The sequence below is a fragment of the Oculina patagonica genome, chromosome 10 (assembly GCF_052425735.1).
Source record: "Oculina patagonica isolate OP01 chromosome 10, crgOcupat, whole genome shotgun sequence".
NCBI classification, from domain to species: Eukaryota; Metazoa; Cnidaria; class Anthozoa; order Scleractinia; family Oculinidae; genus Oculina; species Oculina patagonica.
Genome location: NC_135767.1, coordinates 21,915,167 through 21,940,860, shown reverse-complemented (window position 1 = coordinate 21,940,860; position 25,694 = coordinate 21,915,167). Strand labels below are relative to the sequence as shown.

At 39.9% G+C, this 25,694-nt stretch overlaps 1 protein-coding gene across 1 annotated transcript in view; it reads right to left on the bottom strand.

Annotated features, from left to right (window-relative positions):
* Positions 1-25,694, bottom strand: part of LOC144628883 (mediator of RNA polymerase II transcription subunit 1-like) — a 38,266-nt gene that overhangs the window by 6,302 nt on the left and 6,270 nt on the right. Inside the window, exons 4-17 of the mRNA XM_078486994.1 lie at positions 10,242-10,302; positions 9,951-10,013; positions 9,417-9,445; positions 9,030-9,101; positions 8,448-8,522; positions 6,831-6,898; positions 6,284-6,373; positions 5,318-5,444; positions 4,547-4,677; positions 3,441-3,493; positions 2,430-2,483; positions 1,960-2,100; positions 1,542-1,614; positions 485-583 (exon numbers count right to left, since the gene is read on the bottom strand). Coding sequence (XP_078343120.1) covers positions 485-583; positions 1,542-1,614; positions 1,960-2,100; positions 2,430-2,483; positions 3,441-3,493; positions 4,547-4,677; positions 5,318-5,444; positions 6,284-6,373; positions 6,831-6,898; positions 8,448-8,522; positions 9,030-9,101; positions 9,417-9,445; positions 9,951-10,013; positions 10,242-10,302 — 1,136 coding nt within the window. The remainder of the gene's footprint in view (positions 1-484; positions 584-1,541; positions 1,615-1,959; positions 2,101-2,429; positions 2,484-3,440; positions 3,494-4,546; positions 4,678-5,317; positions 5,445-6,283; positions 6,374-6,830; positions 6,899-8,447; positions 8,523-9,029; positions 9,102-9,416; positions 9,446-9,950; positions 10,014-10,241; positions 10,303-25,694) is intronic.

Genomic DNA, 25,694 nt, shown 5'->3' with positions numbered 1-25,694 from the left:
CTCGTACTCAATCTCGTACTCGTAGTCCGATCTGAAGGCCCCTATTAAGTATCGCATGACGGCGTTGTTGCGCGTACGGCTTACACGATCGCTTTGAAAAGCTTTTGAAGGTCGTTTTGCACGGTAGAGATTTTGAATTGCGGACAAACTTGACTCCTCTGTGCCCTGTGTAGAAACTTGCCAGCATCATACTCTGACAATAATTTCCACTTAGTTTCACAAAGCGATCAGTTTCTACTTATAACTGGAATCTTATGAGAAATTAAGAGCTTATCAGTATTAACCCCAAGTCCTGAGGGTGACCAACATCGAATTTCTCCTCACAATACCAATACTTCATATAGAGAAAAGGTTATGAGATTCACGAAATGATCACCAAAGGGAAATTGCTTTGATCTTTTAACAACTTCTCCCAACTAACACTAAGGAAATGTATGGGAATCAGTCAGGAGAATTTGTATGTGGATATTTTGGCTTTACTAACTGGAAGCCATGCTGGATGTGCAGGGATGTTCAAAGGCCACTGTCAAAGTGAATGGTTCTGACGCTCTAAGCTCAAACAGGAATTCCTCACTGTTAGGTTCTGAAACAGAATGTGTAAAAAAAGCGTTTTACTATTACAGTGGAACACTACGGACACCAAGGGGACATGCCAAAGTGTCGACACAAAGACGAAGACAGACATTTTTACGACAACAAATCGTTGTTCAGTTGTGCTGTAACGGTAACAAGTTTTACCTATGGAAACCTTATGGTCATTGATCATACTCTATAAATAAAACTAATTTTATTGTACCGCTCTTCAAATTAGATAAAAATGTCCGTGACTTTTCTTTTTACAAGGAATAAAGCAAACATTTTAACAACAACAAAACGATGTTTAGTTTCTGTTTCTTCTGTAACTGTAACAAGTTTGAACTAGGGAACCCTTATGCTCATCTTCTCATACTCTCTGACCATAATCACTATACTGTTCTTAAAACTCAACAGTGGAATCATTTGAAAAAGTCTGCGACTTTACTTTATACAAGGAATAAAGCAGGCATTTTATCGGCAACAAAACGTTGTCTAGTTTCTTTTCAAACTATAATTCTGACAAGTTAAAACTGGGGAAACCTTGCGCTCGTTTACTTATAGTCTCGCACTAAAATTACTTTACTATTCTTGAAACTCGACAACGTGCACAGATAAACAGTTTCCGTAAAGCGGGTTTAACGATGTATAAGAGTTTGTCACTCGGGACACAGAAAAGTGTCCGTTGTCCGTATTAACGGGTGTCCGTAATAAGTGGGTTAATTTTAGAGAAAATATTTGAGCTTTTCGTTGGGACAAACGAAACTATCCGCAATATCGGGGTGTCCGTATTTGGCGGGGTGCCAACTGTATTTGATCATCCAAAGCTATTATTATTCACTAACATGGATGTTCCCTCGCCTAGCCATGCCATATTTTCGCTCCGACGAAAAAAAGACTGCGTGACGAATAATCCGTGACTAGAAAGATTGTCAGAAGAGGATTTCGTGACGCGTCAATATACTTACTTTTCTTGAGAGGTTTGTGGCTTCTCAATGCGCTTGTTAACAACGTGTTGAACATCGCTTGTCTTCGAAGTAACTGCAATGAAAAGATACACAGTAATAAATAAAATTATATCTTAAATTTAAGACGTTTTACCAAAATGTTTCTCTCTTTCTTTTGCGAAATTACGAAAACATCGAATTTGTCATGTCAGCTTGACGTCATCAGAATACGTCATGTAACTAAGCAACCACTTTGCCGAAAACCGCGGGCTCAATAAATTCTCTGATACAGGATTCCGGCTAGAATATGTGCGACGAATTAATATTTCACCCTCCCCACTCTCAAAATTCAGCAGTCAGGCTATGTTTTCTTGCTAGCATTTCTTGGAAAAGGGAGGAAGGGAAGGGGGGGGGGGGAGGGAAGTGTGTGGTACCGTACCGGTATTATTTCAGGGATCTGCCGGGGATGTGTGAAGCCAATCCTGTACAGCAGCAGTCCCATCCCAGAAGACTGCACGGGCTCCTCTGCTGTGGATTGGTTTTCTGTCACGTGGTACTCATGGTAATGTTGAGGCAAACTCTGCAACCATAAAATAAAGAACAGAAAAACGTTAGCCATGAAGGAGTGATCACTTGTAATATTGGTTCAAAAAACCTTGTCAATTGTCCAACTCAATCACCAATACACTCCCCTTAGAAATTTTAAAAACCCTCTCTCCCCTATTAGGTGGACCTTTGTGACCCATGGGGGGTGCGGACACACCCATCGCACCCCCTGCCTATGGCCCTGTTTAGCTTTCATATCTAATTAGTCTTCTGCGTTATTTGGGTTTTGCTGCAATTGTTCAGATCTAATTTCTTTGGTACGTAAATTTATACACTTTCCATGGATAATTTATTTTTACATACCGCGTAATATGTATTTCCCTGTTCACTTGCTGAAATGCCTTTTTCTTTCAACCACTGCAAAATAAAAGTACATGTGTATTTGAGAATGTCGACCCATTTCACTTGCTTCCTAAAGTGAAGAACAACATCGCTTCTACAGCACATGAAAACTGTCTGACTATCAAGTTACGTTTTCGGAAAACCCGAAAAAAAACCCCGAAGAGTTCCGATTCTCATCATCCAATGAAAAGTTAGCGCGTGTAGTGCCGAATGTTTAGAATCTAAAGTTCATGTATTTCACATGTCACTAATCAACACAACTCTTTTAAGGTATCACGGAAGGAAAATTGGCGTTTTCGTTCTAAGTCAAATTGTGTGCAAACAATCAATGGTAACCCCAATAAAGTATATATTTTCTGAAAGCTTATTGAATAAAGATTCTAATGAGGGATTTTGTTTGCATCATATAGCCCATAATAAGCAACGTCAGCATTTTGTTTACAATTATGATGTTGCGCAACTTTGGGTTTATTTGAGAACACATTTACATGAGAGCCAAAACTTTTATGTGGAATTTGATCTACATATATTGCTCTAAAACACGGTGTCTCAGATTTTTCTTTTCTTGCTCCATTAATTTTTTATAAATTTTTAAACTTAAAAATGGCGTTTTTAGGATCAAATTCCACATAAAAGTTTTTACTCTCATGTAAATGTGTTCTCAAATAAACCTAAAGTTGCGCAACATCATAATTGCAAACAAAATGCTGACGTTGCTTATTATGGTCTATATGATCAAAACAAAATCCAAAATTACAATCTTTATTCAATAAGCTTTTAGAAAATATATACTTTATTGGGGTTACCATTGATGGTTTGCACACAATTTCGCTTGGAACGAAAATGCCAATTTTCCTTCCATGATACCTTAAAACTGACCAAACTGCACCTTGTAACGACCAGCATAGGCAAGTACCAGAAATGTTATGCAGTTAAGCCATATTCTTAGCCACATCAATAAATTGTTTTTACCTCTTTTATTATGAGGCTGTCGATTGGTACTCGTGAGGAATGAGTGAAAGTGCCTGAAATGAATAAAAATAGAATTAGAGTTTGAAGTTTTTAATTTCCATTGTAAAATTCATTAATATTCATATGCGGGTGCAAACCAATCCCAGTACCATATTCAGATCACATGTACACAACTGTAAACCCCAATACAAATCAAACAATAGAATTAACTTTTGATACAAACTCCTGCTCAGCTAATTAGTATTCATTAACTTTTGATACAGATCTCTACTGATTCGCATAACAATATTTCGCATTCAATTTATTGTTTTCATCGGCGAGCCATTGTAAACGCCCATACAGATTGGACGCAAATATTTTATCTACTACTAATAAACTCCACACGCTTGGTGTTCAGTGTGTGATTTTTTAAATCGATTTTTAATACCAAAACTAGTAAAGAAAGCTAGTTAAATAATGGAGAGCTCTCAGCAAATGACTGGAGCCATTTGAACAAAGTGAGAATGGCTGAATAAAAATAATGATGGCAAGGATGAAAATGGATTACAATAAGTGCATAATTGAAAAGACAACCTTGAGCTTTGGCCTTCCTTGATATTTTGCAACAAAATTGCCATCTTATCAGAGTTTACTAAGTCCAGAGCATCCCCTGAACTAATTACAATTTTTTATGCAAATAGCTGTGTTGATATTAACCTGAAGCCAGCCGCACACTAGAGCAACTAGCTGACCTATTCGCCTCACATGCCTGTTTGCTCAGCCATTTACTCACTGCACATTTTACCGCAGACAGTGAGGAAAGTGCTTAGCAAGTTTGATTTGGAAGCCGCCATGTTGAATCACGTGAGCATTCTGAGTGTGTTTATTGGTCAGTTGATATTTCTGGCTGAGCAAGTAGCTCACGTCGCCTGCACACCATGAGGATTTTTCCTCTTGGGCAAAAAATATCAAACACGATAGATATTTTCCTCAAGGCCTCGTGAGGTAACATTCTCGCTTAAAATGTCTGCACACGAGAGAACTTTGCTGAGCAAACAGGCACGCGAGGCAGTTAGCTTAGCTAGATGCTCTAGTGTGTGGCTGGCTTAAGTATGCTGCCATTTTACCTGCTTTATTAACAACTTCATAAATCTTGCGTACAATCTCAACTGCGGCTGGCAATGGCTTACAAAGTTCCAGCACAAAGGATGCATGGAATTCCTCACTGTTGTTGTCATTCAGTGGCTGGTACTTGATACTGAAACACACAGCATTGATCGAATTATAATTTCTCATAACAATTTTATTGTCATTTAAACCAGGCAAGTAATGAGAATGAGGATGCTGATCAATCTAAACACAACTGACTTGGCCAAAAATCAAATACTCCCCAGAAGAAGACAACTACACTCAGGGTCAGGTTGTACGAAAGCTGATTTAAAAAAAAAAAAAATCATTTCTCTTGTTTAAGTGTGTTTTTATTGCTTATGTTCTGTGGAGTTTGAAATAGTTGATGTCAAAACTGAAGGACAGAAAAAATAAACAGAAAATGTGACTGAAGGTGGTCTGGCCTGAAGGGTTGGTGCTTCACATCGGTTCTAGAACCTCTTTGCACCTTTCCCCCTGTCCAAGAAAAATTGCAAAAAAAAAAAAACTGAAATTAAAATTCATGCCAACCTTGGACGGATTAGCTTAATCGTGCTTTGAACAACCTGGCCATGAACTATTTTATGCTCTGATCTCTTTGAAAAAGTATCTCTTTAGAATAAGTGTCTGACACTCAATGATGTCTCACTTCCCCAAACCCTCCCTCCCCCACCTCTTAACTTTCCATTCCTCTAAGAGTCTGCTGCACTGGCAACAGTATCCAGTATCTGCTTCATTGTAAATCATCTTACCTTGAACCTAATCCCAACATGCCATAACCCGCAGGTTCCGCAATAAGAGGGCTGATGGGCAATGACGACTTCTGCGACTGTTCTAGAGACACATACACTTGATAACCGAAGTCTCTTGGGGGAGGGTCTGTACAGAAAAAGATCAAATCAATAATTTACCCGTACCTAGAATCAGAGCTATGTCACTCACCACCTTACGCCCATCGTGTAATTAAAGGGCTGCAGTTACATTATCCTCTGCACGCATTTTATGCATGTAATGCTAGGTATCATTTTTTGTGCAGCTATATATTAACCTTTCCTTATTATTAACACATATCTTTTATTCCCAGCTTTAATAATTTTCTGGTTTCTTTCAACAGATGATTCAGGAGGGTGGATGTGGGTTCATTTTGCTTGGAAAAATTACTTAGTTTGTATAGTGTGATCATCCATGTGAGAGTACCAGTAGTTCTGAAAAGAACTGTTGTTGTTGACTGATGTTTTGACAACCAGGGTGGAAGTCATCTTTAGAGTCAAGTGAATTGTTGACAGTTGATGATGTTATATGTCTGGTCTGTTTCCTACTCAGCTGATTATTTAGTTTCCTCCTTAGATTCCTTTTTTCTTAGATATTAAATAAAAATGACTGACAAGTTTTGCTCCCTGGTTAAATGGTAGAGGTATTTTGCAGAACGCAGAACGCAGAATGCAGAATGATGAAATGGTGGAATGACAGAACGGCAATAGTATTATGCCCTAACCAACAAATAAAAGCTAACCCCAAGCAAACCGGGGTGAAGCTAACCACAAGCAAACCAAAGTGAAAGCGAGGTCAGTGAAAGCTTACCGCAAGCAAACCGCTGACTGCAATCATTCTGCGTTCTGCAAAATACCCCTGCCACTGGTTAAATATAATTACTTAGTATCAAAATGACTGACAAGTTTTGCTCCCTGGTTAAATATAACTCTTGTTAATATTATTACCTTCCCTAGTGAAATGACGATCCTGTCCTGGTCTTTTAACATCCAGTAGCTCATATGGTGATGCAAAATAAGCAAGACGCATTCGACGACCTAACATAATAAAAATACATGTACACAGCCCATATACATAAACAAACCTGAATTAATCCTGTATATAAATTCTCTTTAACGACAGCTATGGGTTGTTGTTTATGTAAATTTTACAACATAATTTGTCCCTAGTTCAAGGAAAATAAGCAGGATTTGTACTCTTTTGAGCTTCTGATCAGAAATTCCTCCATGACCTTTTCCATGCCTTTTCAAACTTTTCCATGACCTAAATTTGACCATTTTTCTTCGAAATTTTCAACAATTATCTTGATTTCAGTACATTTTTACACTTTTCTCCAATCATCTTCCATGGGGTGGGTATATTTTCTGGAACAGCAGAATATTAGGGATGTTGCTAAGGGCCAGCTGCCGGCTAATTTACCGGTAACCAGCTGAAATAGAACTTAAATCCAGGTCCGGCTTAAATTTCACATGAAAAGAAAGACTTGTGGCAAACCTCCTTGTCTTGGAGTGACAAACCCAACTGGGCATTGTGTTATTGCTTCAGTGGAGCTTGCATCTGTTCTAATGAGATCAAATAATAAACAGATTTTAATGACCTAACGTAAAATTACAGTCATACCCCTATTGCTGGTTTTCACTGTCACGCAATCAAAAAATAAATTCGAAACCATTTAACTACAGAAGCTATGAATTTCAAATATTATAGACGATAAATAGATAAACAATTTCTCCAAGTTTCAGGTCTGTGCAGTGTACCGTTCGCAAGTTATTTGCCGAACCTTTCCATGCAAATTTATAAAGCTTAGTATGGAGATGCCATAACTGTGTCCTTCCGTGGAACACAAATATGGCAGCCGTGGTGTCAGAGAAACCATCTGGAACTCAATTTTGTTTACAACAGCGGCATTCTTTGGTTCATGAGCTAGTACAGTTTCACATAAACACCACTTATTATATCTTAAATGTTCAATCTGCTGAAAACGGAAAGGAAAGGCCTTTTTTCAAACAAAACAGCTTTGTCATGGCACTCAGCTTGATGTCACATACGACGAAGAAAAAACGAAGAAAAAAAACGAATGACACTATCGATCTGGAAATTTGCAAAAAGATATATTTTTAGTTTATCTTACGTCTAATGACAACGAAAATTTAGTAGGCCTAGTGAATTTTGATTTCAGAATTTTATGACGTAACATGAAAACCAAGTTCTAATTAAGTGGCCGCTTTTGAGGAAATGGTAAGCGGCCACTTGATAGAGGTTGGCTGCTTAATAGGGGTTCATTAGAAATTTGAAACAACACTTTATTACACTTCATTACCAGAAAATCAAAGGGTCATCACTTAGCTTAGAGACACCAGAATCAGGTCAAGACGATTAAAAGCGTATGATTGAATGTTTTTATCAATTGTCACTTTAAATTAATTTTTGGACTCTTATTTGACATTAGGTTGTTAAAAACAAGGTCAAACTACATGTTTTAAGTTCTAGGTGGCCGCTAAATAGAGGTAAAAACAATGGATTAATCCTCATCAAGACGGCCGAAAGGTGACCATGCTCACTTGATAGAGGTGGCTGCTAAATACAGTATTATATATTTACAGTATTATACTGGGAATACTTTTGGGACTTTGTTAACTGGCCGCTTTATTAAGGGGTGGCCGCTTAATAGGGGTTCAACTGTAGTTGAAAACAGCATATCAAAAAAAGTATTTAATTTATGGATTGATGGTTTACATGTTATGTATTTGAAGCCATTTGACTTGCGAATTAATAAACTGTTTAGGACATGAGTTTCAACAAAAGGAACTTCAAATAACAGACATTAATTTTATTCCAAAAATATACTTGCACTTTCTGCCCTTGCATTTAACAAGATTAGACAAATGATGACACCTTTCCTAGATCTGCTTTAATTTTTTTGGGATGGTTAGATGTTCATGTTTCTTGTGCGAATAAATGGAACACAGATGATCAGTGTGCAGTTCTTGGGCATAGAGACAAGCACAGTACATGTAACTGTATCAAACATGGCATGGCTGGGTGGTACAATACTAAATATGCACACATATAATAACAGAGAAATAAATATTTATATTTAATAATTATTACCCAAACAATGTTGCCATTGTGTTGATATCAGTTTCCACTGCTTTGAGAGCTGCAAGAATCTTTGGCTTCTGAAACCTGAAACAATTTAATACCGAAATGATCAATAACTGAAACTCCTGCTGAATGAATCAAATGTTGATAATATTATTTACAATTGATTATTATAAATAAAAGTTATTGATATTATTAATCTTTGTGTGAAACATACACTCAGATAAACTAGAGTCTTATATACAACTGTGTGAGGCCTGCGAGGCAAGGCAGCAAGGCTTGTGAGGTGAGGCAGTGAGGCATGCGAGGCAGCCAGGCATACGAGGCAGCGAGGCATACGAGGCAGAAATCCCTTCTCTAAATAAAAAGGCTAATCGCAAGCTACCTAGTAATATAAGCTAACTGTAGGCTAACCAGAGTGTTATTTAGGCTAATTGGAGTGCCATTTAGGCTAACCAAGTGCTAGTTAGGCTGACCAGAATGGATCACATGCCTCTCCACCTCACAATTTGTGACGACTCATAAAATAAATGACACACCATCAAGGTTAAAATAAAGGTAACATGTACCTAGTGTTTTATTATTACTTACGTATCACGTGATAACTGGTAAAGATCACACAGTCCTTTTAAGTGACATAGAAATTCCTCATAATCTCCCTCCCTGGAAATGAAATAAGTCATTAAATGAAACATTATTAAGTGGCAGGAAGGTAAATGCAGTGGGCTCAAGACCAAGAGAATAAGTTTGGTTCAAGTGTTGCGCTGGTCACTGCATTGCAGGGGATGTTAATTCTTACAGTGTGACGAACTAGGACTCCTCCCCCCTTTTTTTACAGGGAGTAGCAATATTCTAAGTCACTTCTTGTTATGAGAATTTATATTGGAGCTTCATATTTGTGATAAACAGGCTTTGCATGCTTTTCAGCTAAATATATTACAGTGTTTCAAAGTGGGAATTGCTCACAAAATTACATACCTGAGGACTCTTGTTAACTCAGGACAACTCTGTGAATTAAGAGCAAACACTAGTTGAAAAAACACTACTATTTCACCATAATAGTAATAAAACAACTCCTTTTTTGGTTTCAATAACTAACACTCTCAACAAACTCAAGTACCCAAAACAAATTGAACAAGGACAGTGCATCATGTTAATCTAAGTAAAAAAAGAATAAAAACAATAGAAGAGTGCAATGATACAAGTCATGTACTGTTCAAAATAACGAATCACCTTCAGGTGGGAACTAAAGCTACACCAAGATGCAATTTTTGAACAAGAAAGGGCACAACTTCCCATCAACCCAGCCCCCTCCAAACACCCCCCCCCCCCCCCCCCTCCCTTCTTCTTCCTCCCTCTCTATTCCTCCCCCTTTTCGGCACCTTTGAATCTGCCACTGTTCATGAACAGGTACTCTTTACAATGACGGATGAAAGAGTCAAGCAAGTACAGACTACTAATACTTTCCAGCCTCAGTGAACATTACTCTTTGTTCTTATGGAGTTTACCTACCTCTGGATCCCCTGTGTGAGCCACTTTAACTTCCGAAACTGTACCATCAGTGTCCATTCGAACCTGCATTTGTAAAACATTACAGAATCCCAAAATTAACTTTAGTTAGGATACTTGCCTCAGACTAATGTAATTAGAGATAATGTCCACGGTTGTTGTTTACAAAATATTGGACCATTTTAGTAATGAAAACTAACATACTAAGTAGTGTTATAAAGGGATCAACTGTTTTCAGTTGGCTGGGTTTTTCATGAACATTATATTGGGAGAAAAAACATACTCTACTCATACCTCAACATAAAACATGTCTGAATTGATAAAGCAATCTCGTCCATTTTCAATGAACTTTAACCTACCAAATAAGGTGAAAAGTCACATTAAGTCATTTTAGCATTGACACTGATAAAATAAATAACTAATAATAATTTTAAAGGGGCTACCTCATGGCAGTGTTCTCCTTATCAGGCGACACACTTGCAATATGAGGGTTTTGGCGCAAATCCAAAAAAATGCGTTCGGGGCTTCGCCTGGCTCGCCTGCCGGCTTCGCCATTCTCGCCCCTCACTGTTTTTTTGGATTTGCGTCCAAAACCCTCATATTGCAAGTGTGTCGGGGTTAGATGACAGCCTTTCAACCCATGCACATGTATCTAGGCAAAGGCACCCTTTTAACACTTGTTGAGGACTGTCCTAAAACAAGTGGCCCCCGCCAAGCCCCAAAGAACAGGCGCGCCAGAATTATTTTTCAATTGAACAAATGCTCTTATTGAGTAAACGAAGATGGGAAGAGGGAGAACTGGAGAAATTAACTTGAGTGTAAAGAAAAACTTGAAAAGATCTCGTGGAAAAGCGTTTACAACCTACAAAAAAACTAAAGAAAATGAAAAACAAATAACAATCCTTTTAACAGACGAGGTGATTGAAAAATTAAAAAAATTAGACAGCAGTGTTGTCGCAAACGTTTTAACAAGCTAAACAAGACTTGCACGCTCCGGTGAGTGCATAAATTATTGCAGCAACACAGAAAGTCACAACAATGACTTTGATTGCGTGGGTGTATTGCTGTCAAGAAACGGAAAACCCCCTTGACGTAATCTAGTTGTTTTTTTTTTAGGAGTTTTTAGAGGACAGAGCTCAGTTATAGAAATGCCGTCATGGGTGCATTTTTAGAATATAAACCGATAAATAGAAATGGCGTCAGGGATGTATTTTTTAAGCAAACACCATAACCAAATTTTGGAACCTAAAAGCCAAAAAATAATATTTTATAAGATAGATCAGATTCAATTGAACTGTTTCAACAACCAGAGAAGTGAAAAAAAAAAAAATCCTGCGTAAAATTATTTTTGCTTATACAGCACATTCCAAATCGCACAATAGAAAGGACATTCCAAATCGCACCACACATTCCTGTTCGCTTGTGATTTTTTTTTTCACGAAAAAAAAATTTTTTTAAAAACGCTGAAAATCAATGGCGAATCGGCATGTTTGGCATGTGCGTGTGACGTACCGGAAGTCCAGAATATTCTAAAGCGACATGATTGTAAACAAGCCGATGTGTTAATCAAGCTTTAAACGGCTAAAGCAAAAAAATTGAGAATCAACTGGCAAAAGATTAAAAATTGGTAGAAAAGACTCTTGATTGAAACAGTAGTACAGAGAGTATTTGACAAAAACCACAGCCGGTGTTTGTCATTGGCGATGAGTCATGATATTACACCGTCTAAAAATATCATTCGGGTAATACCCCGACTTTGTCACCCACGCACGCAAACACAAAAAAAAAATTTGCATGCCGCTGTGGGTCACGCAATTTCTCGCTGTTCGCTTCAACTTAATTGTATTTTTTGCACACTCAGATTTAATCCTTTCGACTCGGCTGAAAGTCACTTTAAGCACGCTTTAACCTTTTATTTTGCCTCGTTCAGGCAAACAACAACCTCTCTTGTGATGTCTCGAACATTTTCTTGCAACTCGAACGACAATGCTTCCATCACAAAGTAAACGACAAGATGAGCGCAGACAATCATTCTTTTATAAAATGAAAAAATGTTTTATTGGACTGAAATTTTATTTCGAAATGTCGGTGGCACTTTCGAGAAGTTTTTTTTCCAATCTTTTGCGTTCTTCTCTCTTGATTTCTTCCCGAATTTTTCCGATGTCTGGCTGGAGTGAATTTGTTTGTTTTTTTGCAAAGTTTGAGCGTAAAGTATCTTTAAGTTGGCGATATTTTTGCATTTCTCGTGTGATCAGTTGAAACTCTTTGTCAGAAACAAGATTATCATTCAGAGCTTGTGAGACAGAGCTGTTTATCGAGTCATGTTTTGCAACAGCCAGAGCGAGGATTCTTGAGTGCTTATTAACTTTACGTTCAAGCTTTTTGTTGATAACTGACAGGCCAGTGGAAGCTGCGCCAGATATACCTGCTACTGCTGCAACAGGAACGCCGATAACAATTCCAACACCAGTAAGTGAAGTGGCAACAGCTCCAGAAGACAGAGCTGCCGTCACGGCGCCAAGACAGACCACGGAATAGTGAATAACTTTCCGGACTTTTTTATATTTTTTTAACACAAGCCTGTAATGCTCAGCTTCAGCGGATATTTCTTTTTCAATTTTACTTATTTCAGTCAGCCGAAAATTCTCGGCATTTGTTGGGAGGCTTGGATAAAGTTGTGTTTCTTCGCGATCACCATAAGCAGGGGCACTCGGGAGAACATTAGCAGATGACATGGTCTCGTATACATAAAAGTTATTTTTGTATTTAATTTAATTCAATTCCAACTCATATGTAAGATTTGTGCCGTTAAAATCGAATGGCTTTCCATTCTCATCTCTAATCGAAAGAGTCAGAGATGATACATTTTCTTCAGCAGAAACGTCGCGCAAGACGTTAAAATGTGTATTTTGGTAATAAACTTTTTCATACGGTTTTCCACGTATGTCAAAAAACGCTAAAAGGCTTGATGGCTTACCATTTAGCAAGCTTTGTTGCTTGTCGATAAGGTCACAGTTGATGAAGTAATTTTTAGGATTTGAAACATTATTTACCTCAATTGTTTCAAAAAATTCCTTTTCAATACTTGCGTAATTCTCAAACCCAGGCAAATTAAAGAACTTAATAAGACTTTCATTCAGTCCAAAAGTTTTTAAATTGGGCTCTTTTGCTTTTATTATCAATGAACGGCCTGCAATGCCTTTTGTTACAGAAAACATGTTTTTCTCTGGAAATCCTTTTTCAAAAATACTCCCAATGTCATCGAGTGAGAAGTTTCCTTGCCGTATATAACGCGCCTTCTCTTCCTTGTTCACTTGTTTATAAAAAACTATTCCATCCTTTTCCAAACTATTCCAGCTGTTGTAAAGAGAACAACTTAAAAGCCGGATATAGCTTGGTTTTGGAATAGGCTGGTCAAAATAAACAGTGTTCGGATTTTCTTTTGTGGTAACAGTCAGCACAACCATTTTTATATTAAATAAAAATAAAAAATGTTTAATATAAAAGAGGACCATGGATGCAAAAACAAGAGGTTTTATGAAGTGGATGAAAACCCCAGAAGCAACTACAATTTCTAAAGCGGCAAAAGACAATGCATGGAAACCTTTTCTTGCAAAATATCCAAACGCTGACCGAACAAAATTTGTTGCACAGGTTGAGTTCGCGTACAACCACACAGCAACGGCAGACATTTATTACAAGGCAGGGCAAGGCCATTTGATAAATGTTTTTGGCTCTGACAGCAAATATTGGAGCCCAGAGATGAAAAAAGCACTGGGGGTGAATCAAATTTCAGGCGGTTTTCCACAACAGCTGTCACCAAGCGGCGCAAAAGGCTCATCTTTGCCAATTCCCGCGGTTGGATTTCACGAAGCCGCACCGAGTTTGAAAAAAATATTTAACAGCCAAATAAACATCTACGTCACACCAGACCAATATTTCACAACGAAATTAAGAGAGATTTTTCAAAAAACAAAACTGAAGCATACATCAGGAAAAGAGTCAAAAAGGTGGCTTGCTAGCCAAAATATGGGCTATTGGCCACAGCAACTTAACTTTGCGGTATGGTGCGCGACAACAGGCTGCGGTATAAGTCGAGATATTTTCGATGAAGAGCACTCAGCTCTTAGCTTGCCACCGATTGTGCGTAATTTTTATCTTTTTCACGTTTATTTCACGATAAGGCGAATATTGTTTCAGATGGGAGGAATTCAGAGCGTAAGCGCCTTGCCTGGCGACCCAACGTTTAGCCAGTTCGACAACAAGTACGACGTGGCTTCGTACAAAAGAATATGTGCTGAGTTCGGTGTCGACCCGTCAAGCGATTTCCGTTTCACAACAGGCGCAAACCACGGACTTGGTAACGTTTATATCTGGATTACTAACATTGGACCAAACAAAACTGGAGCAAAATACCCCGATTACGATAAATTTTCGGATGAAGGTGGAACTGCAAGCAAAGGTAACTTGATTCAATACATCGAGCCAGACGACGCTGCATATGCACAGGCAGACTGGTTTTGTCCTAACGGCACTGAAGGTCTTACTCAGGCAGGTTTGTCGAGAGTAAACCAGTCGATAGAGGCTTTTGTCTACTGTATTCTCGGTTCGCAGGTGAACGTTCGAAGTAGCATACTTGGAACAGGCGGCCGTGCAAAGGAAGCGCAAAGTGAGTTCCTCGTGTTGGTTGAAGACGCTATAAGGCAACCTGATCTGGCAAAGTCGGTCCAAAGATACCAACTAGCCATCGACGAAGCTAAGGTTTGGCTTAACCTTGCAGTCTGCCCAGGTGCCTGGCTGATGCCCGCTCGTATGGTGATAAACACAGAAAGCGTTGTTGGCTACAATAACCAGCTTAAGCAGGCTGTTGTTGGGATGAAATTAGGAGTGAATGATGAGGTTAATAAAGCTACAAAAAAAGTGGGCGCAACAAGTATGAGCGGTGGGCCATCAAAAGTTAATAGACCAACAAGTCATTCGTCAAACCCGATTCACAAAGCTGCAAAAAAAGAGCCGGCGCCACATACGCCTTCAGCGGGTACTGTGACAAAAACAGACGAAAAGCAGAAGCCAGACACTGAAGATACAGCACACGAAAAAAACAAGACCTACCTTATTGCTGGTGCCGTTATTGTTGCGTTTGCAGTCAGCCGAGCTCTTTGAGGGTGCCCAAGGGGCACCGGAAACCCTTCGGATTTTCCCTCTAGCGCTTAGCGCTCGCTTCGTTTTGTAACTCGCTCGATAAGAAAGATAGCAACACCGACAATCAAAAGCCAAGCATTCTTGCCGAGGAAGCTGATCACCTGGCCGGCCGTTCGAAACACAAAACTGGCGATCGAGCCAAGGAGGCCCGGCAGAATACTTGCAATTTTTTTGCCAAGTGTCTGAAGACCGTCACCAACACCTTTTGCTAAACCTTTTAAACCGTTTGAGAGAGAACTCAGAATTACGCCAATAGTCGTGCCAACGGCAAGCAAAACTGCTGTGGCGGTGAAGCCATATTTTTTGAAAATCGCTTTTACCTTTTCTCTTAATTTGTCTGTTAAAGACAATCTTTCGATCTCTTCTTCTCTTTCATTTACTATTTCATTATTTTCTTGATTCAAGTTATCAACTTTTTCGCGAGCTTGTTGTCTTTCCGCTTGTGGCCTGTTTTCGTCGTTTGCAATATCTTCTTGTTCTTGTCTCTCTTGTCGTATTTCCTCTTCCCTTTCGAGCCTTTCTGTTTCGTGTTGCTGGAATTCTTGTAAAGGTATTGTTACCCCAATCACAGGCTCGTACTCTACTTTTTTCAACCGATCTAATTCTTTCTGTAGATCAGTGCGCCTTTCAATTTGTAGTTTTGCTCTTTCTTTAGCTTTTTTTCTTTCCTCCGGGCTTTCATTGTTATCTTCTGCTGTTTTTTTGTTGTTATTGATGCCTTCTGAAAGACCTCTTATTTCATTTTCAAGAGTTAATCGACGACTTGGACCAAGGGCTTTTAAAACTTCTTTGGGAAGTCTTATATTTATCTGGTATTCTTCCTTGCCTTGAATTTTGGTTGTTAAATTATAATAAGGCTTACCTGGTTTAATTAACCCGACTTGCAGCCTTCCATTTCCATCTATTTTGTATTTAATCTTTGATTTGTCAGCTGATGGAAACTCTTTGTCAAGATAACTCGAAGCAGTGAAGGTTGTTGTCGCACTATCGTCGGGGATTTCAGGAAACATCGTTGTTGTTTCGTCCGGCCTATTCATTGTGGTTCTTCTCCCAGGTATTCCTTCACTAGGTCCGGGCGTTGATGCCCCTCCAGGTTGGAATGGGCCTGTTGTATCGCTGTCATCGTTGTCATTACGGTCGTCACGGTCGCCTGTATGTTCCAAAAGAGGATCTCTGTCACCAAAGCCACCTTCTGTCGCCATGTTATATTAAATAAATACATTTTTTTAATTTAAATATACAATGGCTGTCAGCGAAAGACACCGACCAACGTTCGAAGAGAAAACACCAAACGCGCTCAAGGCAGACAGAGTGCGACATCGCATTACATTTAACCCGAATAAAGCGTCTCCAGAAGAAATTCTGAGAGTTGCTGTGCCAAAGCTTGAAGAAGGCGTCGTTCTCGTTCCAGGCTCCCTGGCTCTTGTGTTCAACTTGACGGTGAGCGGCGAGCCCAACAACTTTCTCGTAAACAACGTCACCCGGGCGCTTGTCTCAAGGATGGTGGTCAAGTTTGCTGGAGAAACGCTGCAGGATACGAACGCTTACGACGTCTACAAACTTTTCGAGGACCTTTTTCTGCCGGTAGAAAAGCGCAGCAACATGTTTCTTGAAGGTATCCAGTCCGAGGATTTATGCAAAATCCGTTCAAACGCTGGTGACAAAAAAAAATCAGGAGTTGACGCGGAAAAGAAGCTGGCAGAAGTTTATGGAAGCAAGTATCGTATCCCGCTTGATCACGAGATTTTGAGAGACCATGGCGTGTTCTATCCGCGCGCACTCGCAGACGAGCTTGTCTTCGAGATAAAACTGAACAGTCCAAATGTGGTTGTAAGAGGAACAGATCCATCAAAACTTGGGTATGAGCTAACTGACATCCAACTCGAATACGAGGCTATTTATCACAAAGAACTTGCAAGAGAAGTAGAAAGCACTTACATTAACGGCAAAAGTTTCTTTTACGAGCATGTGCATAATTACAAAACGATCACAGTAAAAAAAGCTACTGACACGATAATAAACGAAAGCATTAACGTCCCAAAGCGCTCCTTGAAGGGACTTCTACTTCTTTTTCCTGAACCCCACGCCGCAGGTGCAAGAGATACAGAATCTTTCTTTAACCCTGACATAACAAATGTAAAAATCAGCGTGAACGGCGTTCCAAATAAGGTGTACAGTCAGGGCGTTGAAGGAAGAGACATGTGGGAGGAAGTTCTCAGGTTCTTTGGCAAAAACGCAGACCAAAAAATGTTTAATAACGCCACAAAGTTTTATGCAGAAAAAAAGTTCGGGCTTTTCATTGACCTTCGCTCCATGAGCGACAACAACATGCACGGCAGCGGGCTCCGCTTGGTGAACACAAAGGATGGCGTTAATTTAGAGATACAGAGAACAGCCTCAGGATCAGGGAATGTCAAATGCTACATATTCGCTATCGCTGATGCACAATTTTCTATTGTAAATAAAGAATTAGAAGGTGTTGAGTATTGATATAGCTTTCGCAAAGCGAAGCATGGATCCTGCCAATATACCCTTCAACGCTCTCATTGTTGGACCAACGAACTCAGGAAAAACAAGATACGTGGTCAATCAGCTTTGTGGCCCTTTCCGAGGCAAGTTTGACTACATCGTGCTCATCTGCCCGACTTTCGAGCACAACAAGACTTATTATCGCTTTGCTGAGGAAGATATTCGATTTTTTGTTTTCATTTGCGAGCAGCACGAGGTGGAATCTTGGTTAAGGCTTTCAAGATTTCTTTTTGAGGGTACGAACACGCTTATCATCCTCGACGACTGTGCTGCTTCGAAAGATGTAAAAGGAAGAACAGGGGAGTTGGTGAATCTTGCTTTCTCTGCTCGCCACGCAGGCTTGAGCATATGGGTGTTAACTCAAAAATTGACAAGCATAACATCCTCATTCCGCGAAAATGTTGCGGCAATCGTTTTCTTTTACACCCCCTCTGCCAAGACCACGAAGGCAATCTTTGAGGATTACGCTGGCGAACTTGCCAATGAGGATTACAAAGAAATCATTTTAAAGCTAAAAAAAAATAAGTTTTCGCATCTTGTCATTTCTCATCGCCACCCTTACGGCACAAAATTTTCTTATTGAACATATTTTTTAGAGTAATAAATGGCTGACCCGTTCGCAACTTCTCCTCCCGAGAGCGTCAAGGGCGCTGCAAGTGAACAAGAATTAGCTTCCGTAATGGAACTGCTAGGAGCTGAACCAGAAAGTACAGAAAGCGCTATGGCACTCATTCAAGGCCCTGACATTCCTGCTTTGCGTGAACAGCTTGCAATCCTTGTTTCAACAGGAAAAGCCAAAGAAGCAATCGGTGTGCAACTGACACACGAGCAGGTGAAGCGCTTGACAGATAAAGAAGTTGAAAAGTACTTAAAGAGATATGAGGCATACGTTGGATCCAAAACAACCGACAGCTTGATTGACAGCTTTATTTTTCTTGTTACTAAAGTCGTTGGTATGGCCGTAAATATCAAGGACGTCAATGATTATCAGAAGGAACTCAAAAACGACTACATCATCAGCAAAGAGCTGTCCACTTTGGCAGGCGGTCTGGCTTTGAAATGCGGCCGCTTTCTTGCCGTTGCAAATGCTGCGCTCATCACAACAAAGCACATTGATTTAAACGAAGCTACAAAGTCGCACACTTCGCTGTGCGAAACCAAAGGTGCTTCCAAAGATGCGGACACAAACACTACTGAAGATTTTTCTGAGCAATGCTAAGAAAATGCTAAGTAATTACTGAACAATGCTTAGCAATTGCTTAGCAAAAAATCTTGCTGAGCAATTTTCTATTTAAATATTATTTTTTTTTATTATAAATGGCCGAGGTCGAACCAACTCCGATCGCTCAAGAAGAACAGAAACAAGTTACTTCAACAACTCCAGCAACAAAGCCTGCCAAAAATCCAAAGCGAGTTGCTGCTGGCAAGCTTGCAGCTGAAAAAACAAAACAGGCTCGTGAAGCACAGAAAAAAGCTGCTGTCGAGGCTGCTGCAATAATTGCAAAAGAAAAGGAAAAGAAATCTGCTGCTGCAAAGCGAAATGCAACACCACCGGCCGTAACGGAACCAGCTCCGCCCGAGGCTCAGCCGCAATCAAGCGGTCTCACCACAAATCAATGGATATCTTTGCTTGGTATCGGCGTTGCAACCGTTACAACTTATGTGAAACGCGAAGACATAAAAGCCTTTATAAACGAAAAAAGAAGTCCAACATTTAAAGCTCCGCCAACTCTTATAACTGATGACACACCAGTTACAGCAGAAAGTATTGGAAGGGTTGCAACGCGTTCTTCAGACACGCCTTCGACAATCCAAAATGCCATTAGACCTCGCAAACAAAGAGGAATCCGTCCGATGGATTAAAAAATTTCTTTTGAACATTTCTTTTTCATTTATTATACCGACAATGTCCCTTGGTTTTATTCTTGACAGCCTTGTTAAAGGTGCAGCTATGGCTGGTATTGCTTTACTTTGGTTTGAATTTTCCAAAACTTGCGTTAAAACCGCTATTCGGGTGCAAAAGGATGAGGATACAATTTTTAAAAGAGGTATAAAAAAAACAAAAGAAGTTGAATCTGGTGAAGAAGTTGCAAACTTTGCTTCGCAAAACGGTGAAGAATAAACAAAAAAATTTTTCAATTGAATATTTTTTATTATTTTATACTGAACCGCCATGTCCGACAACAAGCTCGTGAAAACGCTCATGGATGCCGCGACTCTCACTGGCCTTGCCGCCGGAATCGGCTGGGCTGCCAAAAAAGTTGTAAAAGAAAACTTCACATCCGACCCAAGCAGCAGTTTTATGAACTATGTAAAGTTCACAGCCGTCATGGCTGGCAGCGTTGCACTTAAACAGTATCTCGAGGACCAGAAAATTCTCCCAACCAATTAAAAAAAAATTAGAATAGTATAATAACAAAATGGCAAGCGTCGCGATTATGGCTGGCGGAGCTATCTTGAACGCTGCTGCTTTCATTGGCGGCAACTATCTTGCTCGAGCTTTGGGTGGCGGAGATGACGCCGCTTTGAAAGAAAAAGAAAGACACGACAAAGCTCTCGAGGCTTACCAGGCAGCTTACGCGAAGTACTCTCGCGACCGCACGAAGCTTCTCGACTGGATCGAAACCAACAATGAGATCAAACAGCAAGCGAAACAAAACTTTACGAACACAGACTACGCTTTCAAACTCTACAACCAGGCACATCCTGACAAACAAATGATTCCTCCGAAAGAACCCAAGTTCTCTGATTTTTATCAGCCAAGCGAGCAGCAGAAACAAGGTGAACTGATGTTTGTTGGCGCAGGCGCTCTTGCTCTTGGGTACGCTGCCTTTCGGTTTCTTTAAACGTTTCTTTTTTTTCTTGTATACGCATGGATGCAAAGATCTCAAAAGTCTACTATAGCCCCCAGGGCTATTGGAAGGGAATTGCTGCGATAAAAAAATTAGCCGAGGCTGCCAAGGTTTCCGAAGATGCCGCAAAAAAGTGGCTAGTTAAGCAGGCCCTTTGGCAGATCTACCTTCCGGCACCACGATACGTTCCTCGCCCAAAATTCGATGTTTCTACCCCTAACGCGGTCCACCAGGCGGACCTTCTTTTTCTGCCACACGACAAACTGCCGCGAGGGCGAAAAGTTTACAAATACGCTCTGACTGTTGTCGACGTTGCCAGCCGTTACAAAGAGGCCGAGCCTTTGACCTCCAAAGATTCAACTGAGGTTGCAAAAGGTTTTCAGACAATTTACAGGCGAAGTGCACTAAAATGGCCACAGATGCTTCAAGCTGACCCTGGTCGCGAATTCATGGGGGCTGTTACCAAAGAAATGGAAAATCACAAAACCTATATTAGACGCGGGCGTGTTAATATCCACAGAGATCAAGCTATTGTTGAACGTTTTAATCAAACACTGGCAAAGCGCCTGTTTGGTTATCAGTACGGTGTCGAGATGAACCTGCCATCTGGCCAGCGGTCGACAGCGTGGGTAAAAAGGCTACCCGAAGTTGTTGCCGCTCTGAACAACGAAGTAACCAGTCTTACTGGTAAGAAACCTGCTGCTGCAATTAAAGAAAAGGCTGTTTCGTCAAAACCGTCCTCAAAATATACAAGACCTGTTGGCAAGAAAGAAAAAAAACTCCCCTCTCTCGTTAATGTGCGCTTTCTCTACCAACCTGGCGAGCTGGAAGGCGGCGTAAAAAGGGCTACAGATCCGATTTGGTCATTAAAAGTCTACAGCATTGAAAGGTCTGTTACTAAACCTAATCAGCCAGTTCTTTATTACTTGCACGATGGTCCAAAGCGCGGCTTCGTGCGTGAAGAATTGCTTGTTATTCCTCCAAATACACAGTTACCACCAAGCCCTTAGTGCTTGAGCCCCTTGGGCACTCCTGAGTGGCTTTTTATTTATTAAAGCACTCTAGAGAGACCTTTGCTTGGCGGCTAGTTAGTTTTTTCACTCCCTTTTATGGGGCGGTGGGCTCTTTTTTTTGCCCCTTCTCTGCAAGAGCTTCGCTCTCGTGCTCCGCACCCATCCGATAGTGCCCATATGCCAAAGTGTTTATCCCATCTTCATTTATCCATCTCTTTGTGTCAAATGGCGACAGCGATTTTTTGTTTACCACTATTGAATGCATCTCGTGGGCATAGCTTCTTAGCATGTGCATTTCGTGAAAGCTTTCCTTGTTTTGAAAAAGTGCATCTTTGAAGTCTTTATGATTTATCTCATTTTTCGTCACGCACTCTTTCACCCCCTTTGCCTTTTTTATATTTTTTTCGTCCACTTTCAGCGTGTTACAACATTTTGACTCACTTGCTTTCGGATGTTTCTCTTTTATTTTTTTGACCAATTCTTCGTCGTTTGCCATTATTACCTGCATTTTTTCCCCTTCGCAAGTGCACTCTTTTATTTTTGCCTCAGGAAAGTTTTTCTTTATTTTTTCGATTTCATTTTCGCTTTCACCTTCTGTCATTATTGAATACATTTTCGGCCTCAAACAAACACACTCTGAAATCAGTTTTCCTGCGCATTCGTCTTTCATTTTCCCCAACACCTTTTTGTTTTCTTTCGAATAAAGTGAATGCTCTTCGGGGTAGTCGCTTGTGTCGTACTCGCCGATGTTTTTTGCCATGTCCGCGTAAACGTCTTCTGTTTCTATCACAAGCAAAAGGCTGTCTGTGTCTGTATACAAAAGCTCGCAACGCTCCCCGTACTCCTTTTTCAGATGGTTGTAAAAGAAGTCATACATGCATAGCTTGCTTACGTCAAGGATAGTCATGCCTGTGTAGACCGGTTTATTGAGAAACAGCTTACTTTTTCGCATGTCTATTCCGACAAGATCGTTTGAAAACATCACGTGCCTTGAATACAATGGACTTGCGACCAATTTTCTTATTTTATTTGTCTCGTCGCTTCTTACTATTCTTATGTCTACACGGTTTCTCAGGTTTTCCATTGTTTTTCCAAAAACCGAGTTGTTCATTAGCTTGTAAAAGGTCTTTTCAAAGTTGTTTTTTGCTTTTTTCGGAATTCTGTGTTCATCCGGATGTAGGGCTCCATCCAGCATTCCTGTTCAAACTCTAAAACCCTGTGCACTTTTTTGAGTTTCATTCCCTGTTTTAAATAAAACTGCAAGTTTCGGTAATGCACGACGTAATTGGTTTTGTCTTCAAGCGTTAAAACAAGCTTTTCAGTGTTTGGGGGGTTTAATTCAAGATCATTCATTAATTTCTTTTGGTAAGGCGAATACATTTCTTTGTCTATTTTCTTTTTCTCTGGCGCTAATGGGTAACTGTCGTGAGCGTCATGCAGCTCTTTCGGATATTCTAACTCCACCTCCATAATCCATCCAGTTTTTGCATGCTCTTTTTTTGTCATTATTTCTTTTTCTGTTGGCATAACCTTTTTCCATCTAAAACCACTTTTCGGAAGCGGCTTGCTCATTGCCCACCCGTAAAGGTTATTCGCATCGAGATACATTATGTATTTTTTTGGTTGACTCGGATCAAATCCCTTAACATATGGGTTGTTCGCCTTTGCATATCTCTTGCTTACCGACGAAATCCCGCCTCTTATTCCCCTTTCGACGAAGAGGTGCATTTCGTAGTCTGTGAGTAACTCAAGCTCCACACCTGTCTTTTTCAAAAGCGCATCCCAAGAAAGACCTGGCGACGTGTAATAATTTGCGGGATCCAGATTGTACTTCTCAAGGCATAATTTTCGAAAGTTTTCAAAAACGTCCGCTAACAGGGTAACGTCCGTTTTGACATACAAATCGTGGTAGTCTCCAAGATTTTGGCAGCCAAAGGTTTCCCACACTTTTTGCGCGTGTGCATACTCTTTGTCTGTTATGTGCTCGCCTGTAAGTTTACTGTAGAACTTTTCTTTTTTCGGCAAAGTTGTTTCTTTAAATCTTCCCCATGAGTCCATGTATTCATAGGGATAAATCCCCTTTTGTGTTAACAAGCCAAATTTTTCTATAAAAATGGTTTTTGCTTCTTTGTATCCTTCATCTGTTATGTGGATGTTATTGACAATTTGCCATTTTTCTTTAGTTTCGTCCCCACCTTTAAAAAAACTTTCACTCAAGTTGTTATAATTAAATTCCTCCCACACTTCAACGTATTCGCTTGGATATTTTCCGTTGTCTAACAACAGTTCACTTTTTTCAAAGAAAACCTTTTTCGTCATATTTAATGCATCCTTCGGCGTATCTTCTACAAGTTTTTCAAGCTTTCCAAGTAAAAAGTTCAAAGTGTCAATAAACCTTAAACCCCCCAGTGAAAATGTAATGTATTTTTCCATGTTGTTTGCAACACACTTTACCTCTTTCTGTGCCTCTTTTGAAATCTTCGAAATTGACTGCATCAAATGGTGAGCATCGTAGCCACTCAGGTTATGAAATGCAACTGGTATTTGAATATTTTTTGGATTTATTTTCATCATTAAGTTACACACGTTGTGCGCGGCTCCTCGAAAATTGCCTGTTATGTGACAATGATCCCTCACCGCATCCTTGTAGTTCGGCTGGATAAGCGGCTCTTTGCACGCTAGGCAGTTTTTTTGGTTTTCAGCGGCTAATTTGTGTGATTTTTTTTCAAGCTTTTTTAGCTTATAATGGTTCCCGCTATTAAGAGTATTCGCCAATTCTATTCTTTCGTAATAGCATTTTTTGTGTAACTGTCCTAAGTAACCAAACTCCTTTTTATTAGATTTAAGCCAAACCGGCAAAGAGTCTAAAAAGTTTTGTTTCACCAACGATTTTTCGCAGATGTGGCAGTTTTCGGCTTTTTTAAAGTTTGCCCAGTCTTTTTGCGTCATAAGGAGAGGTTTTGGCTTTGACAATTCATATCTTATTTTCTTTTCTTCAATTAAAAGACAGTTCAAAAATACTTCAACGGCGTTTTCTCCTCTGTAAACGAATGGTTTTTCGTGTTCACCATCACTTCTTACACGCGTGTAAGCGAATCCGCATGCCTCGTGCTTTTCTGTTTTGTACGTGTAACTTTTCTGGCGGTTCTCGGGCGTTTCTCGGCGCTCTTTTTTTAACAATGCCTCGCCGTCGGCGTAAATCGTATAAGGCGCTTTCATTTGTTTTTGGTAGTTTTTAAAAGAAAGGGTGTTTTTCTCCTCATCTGGCATTTCGATTCTTGTTGGCTTGCCTTTGACCCCATTGCAATACTTTTTGTGCTTTTCAAGCAAGTCTTCTCTTGTAAAATTTGTCAAACACATCATGCAAAAGTGTTTTTTGTTACTGTGTTTGGTTTGGTCGTGTAACAAAGCGCTAATTCTTTTTATAAAACAGTAGTGCTGTTTCAATCCTGACTCAATCAACATAAGGTTTATACGGGGTATTTTGTTTTCTTTTTCGCTTTGTCTGAGAGGTATCACACACCCGTCTTTCAAGTGCCACCCAAAAACATTTATTGCAAGGTTTCTGTTTTGCGCCTCAAGCCTGTCAATCTGCTTTAGGGGTGTCGGAAAATCGATTCCGTTGTAGTTTATGCCGTCATCAACGGGATATTTACTTGTTCTTTGAGGATCTTTTCCGTTCGCAGGCGGGAATAAAGCAGCTCTCAAAGCCCATTTTAAACACTGGTTGTCACTGTTTTGCACGTTAATAATTGCTTTTTTGTTTGCCAGTTTGGGAGGCAAAGGCAAGTAAGTTCCTCCGCGCAATGGCCGATAACGCGCAACATAGGTGTACGCCCTTGTTATTCTTTCAACAACCCACCCCGAGCCCCTCTCCGACCAAGCCTCGATTTCTCCCTTTGCTTTGTCAATAAATTCGTCAAACTCTTTTTTTATTCGGTCTTTGGTGTTTTTTGTAAAAAGACGCGGTTCTCTTTCTCTGAAATAGTGCTCCATGTGTTGCGTAACTCCGTTTCTTTTCATCGAAAATTTTACTTTAAGCCCGAAGCTTGCTTTTATGTCATTCAATTCTTCAATTTCACTTTCCAAAAGATCATAAAACTTTTTTTTGTGTTTTTTTGCAAAAATTAAAAGATCTTTGTTGTTTTTTT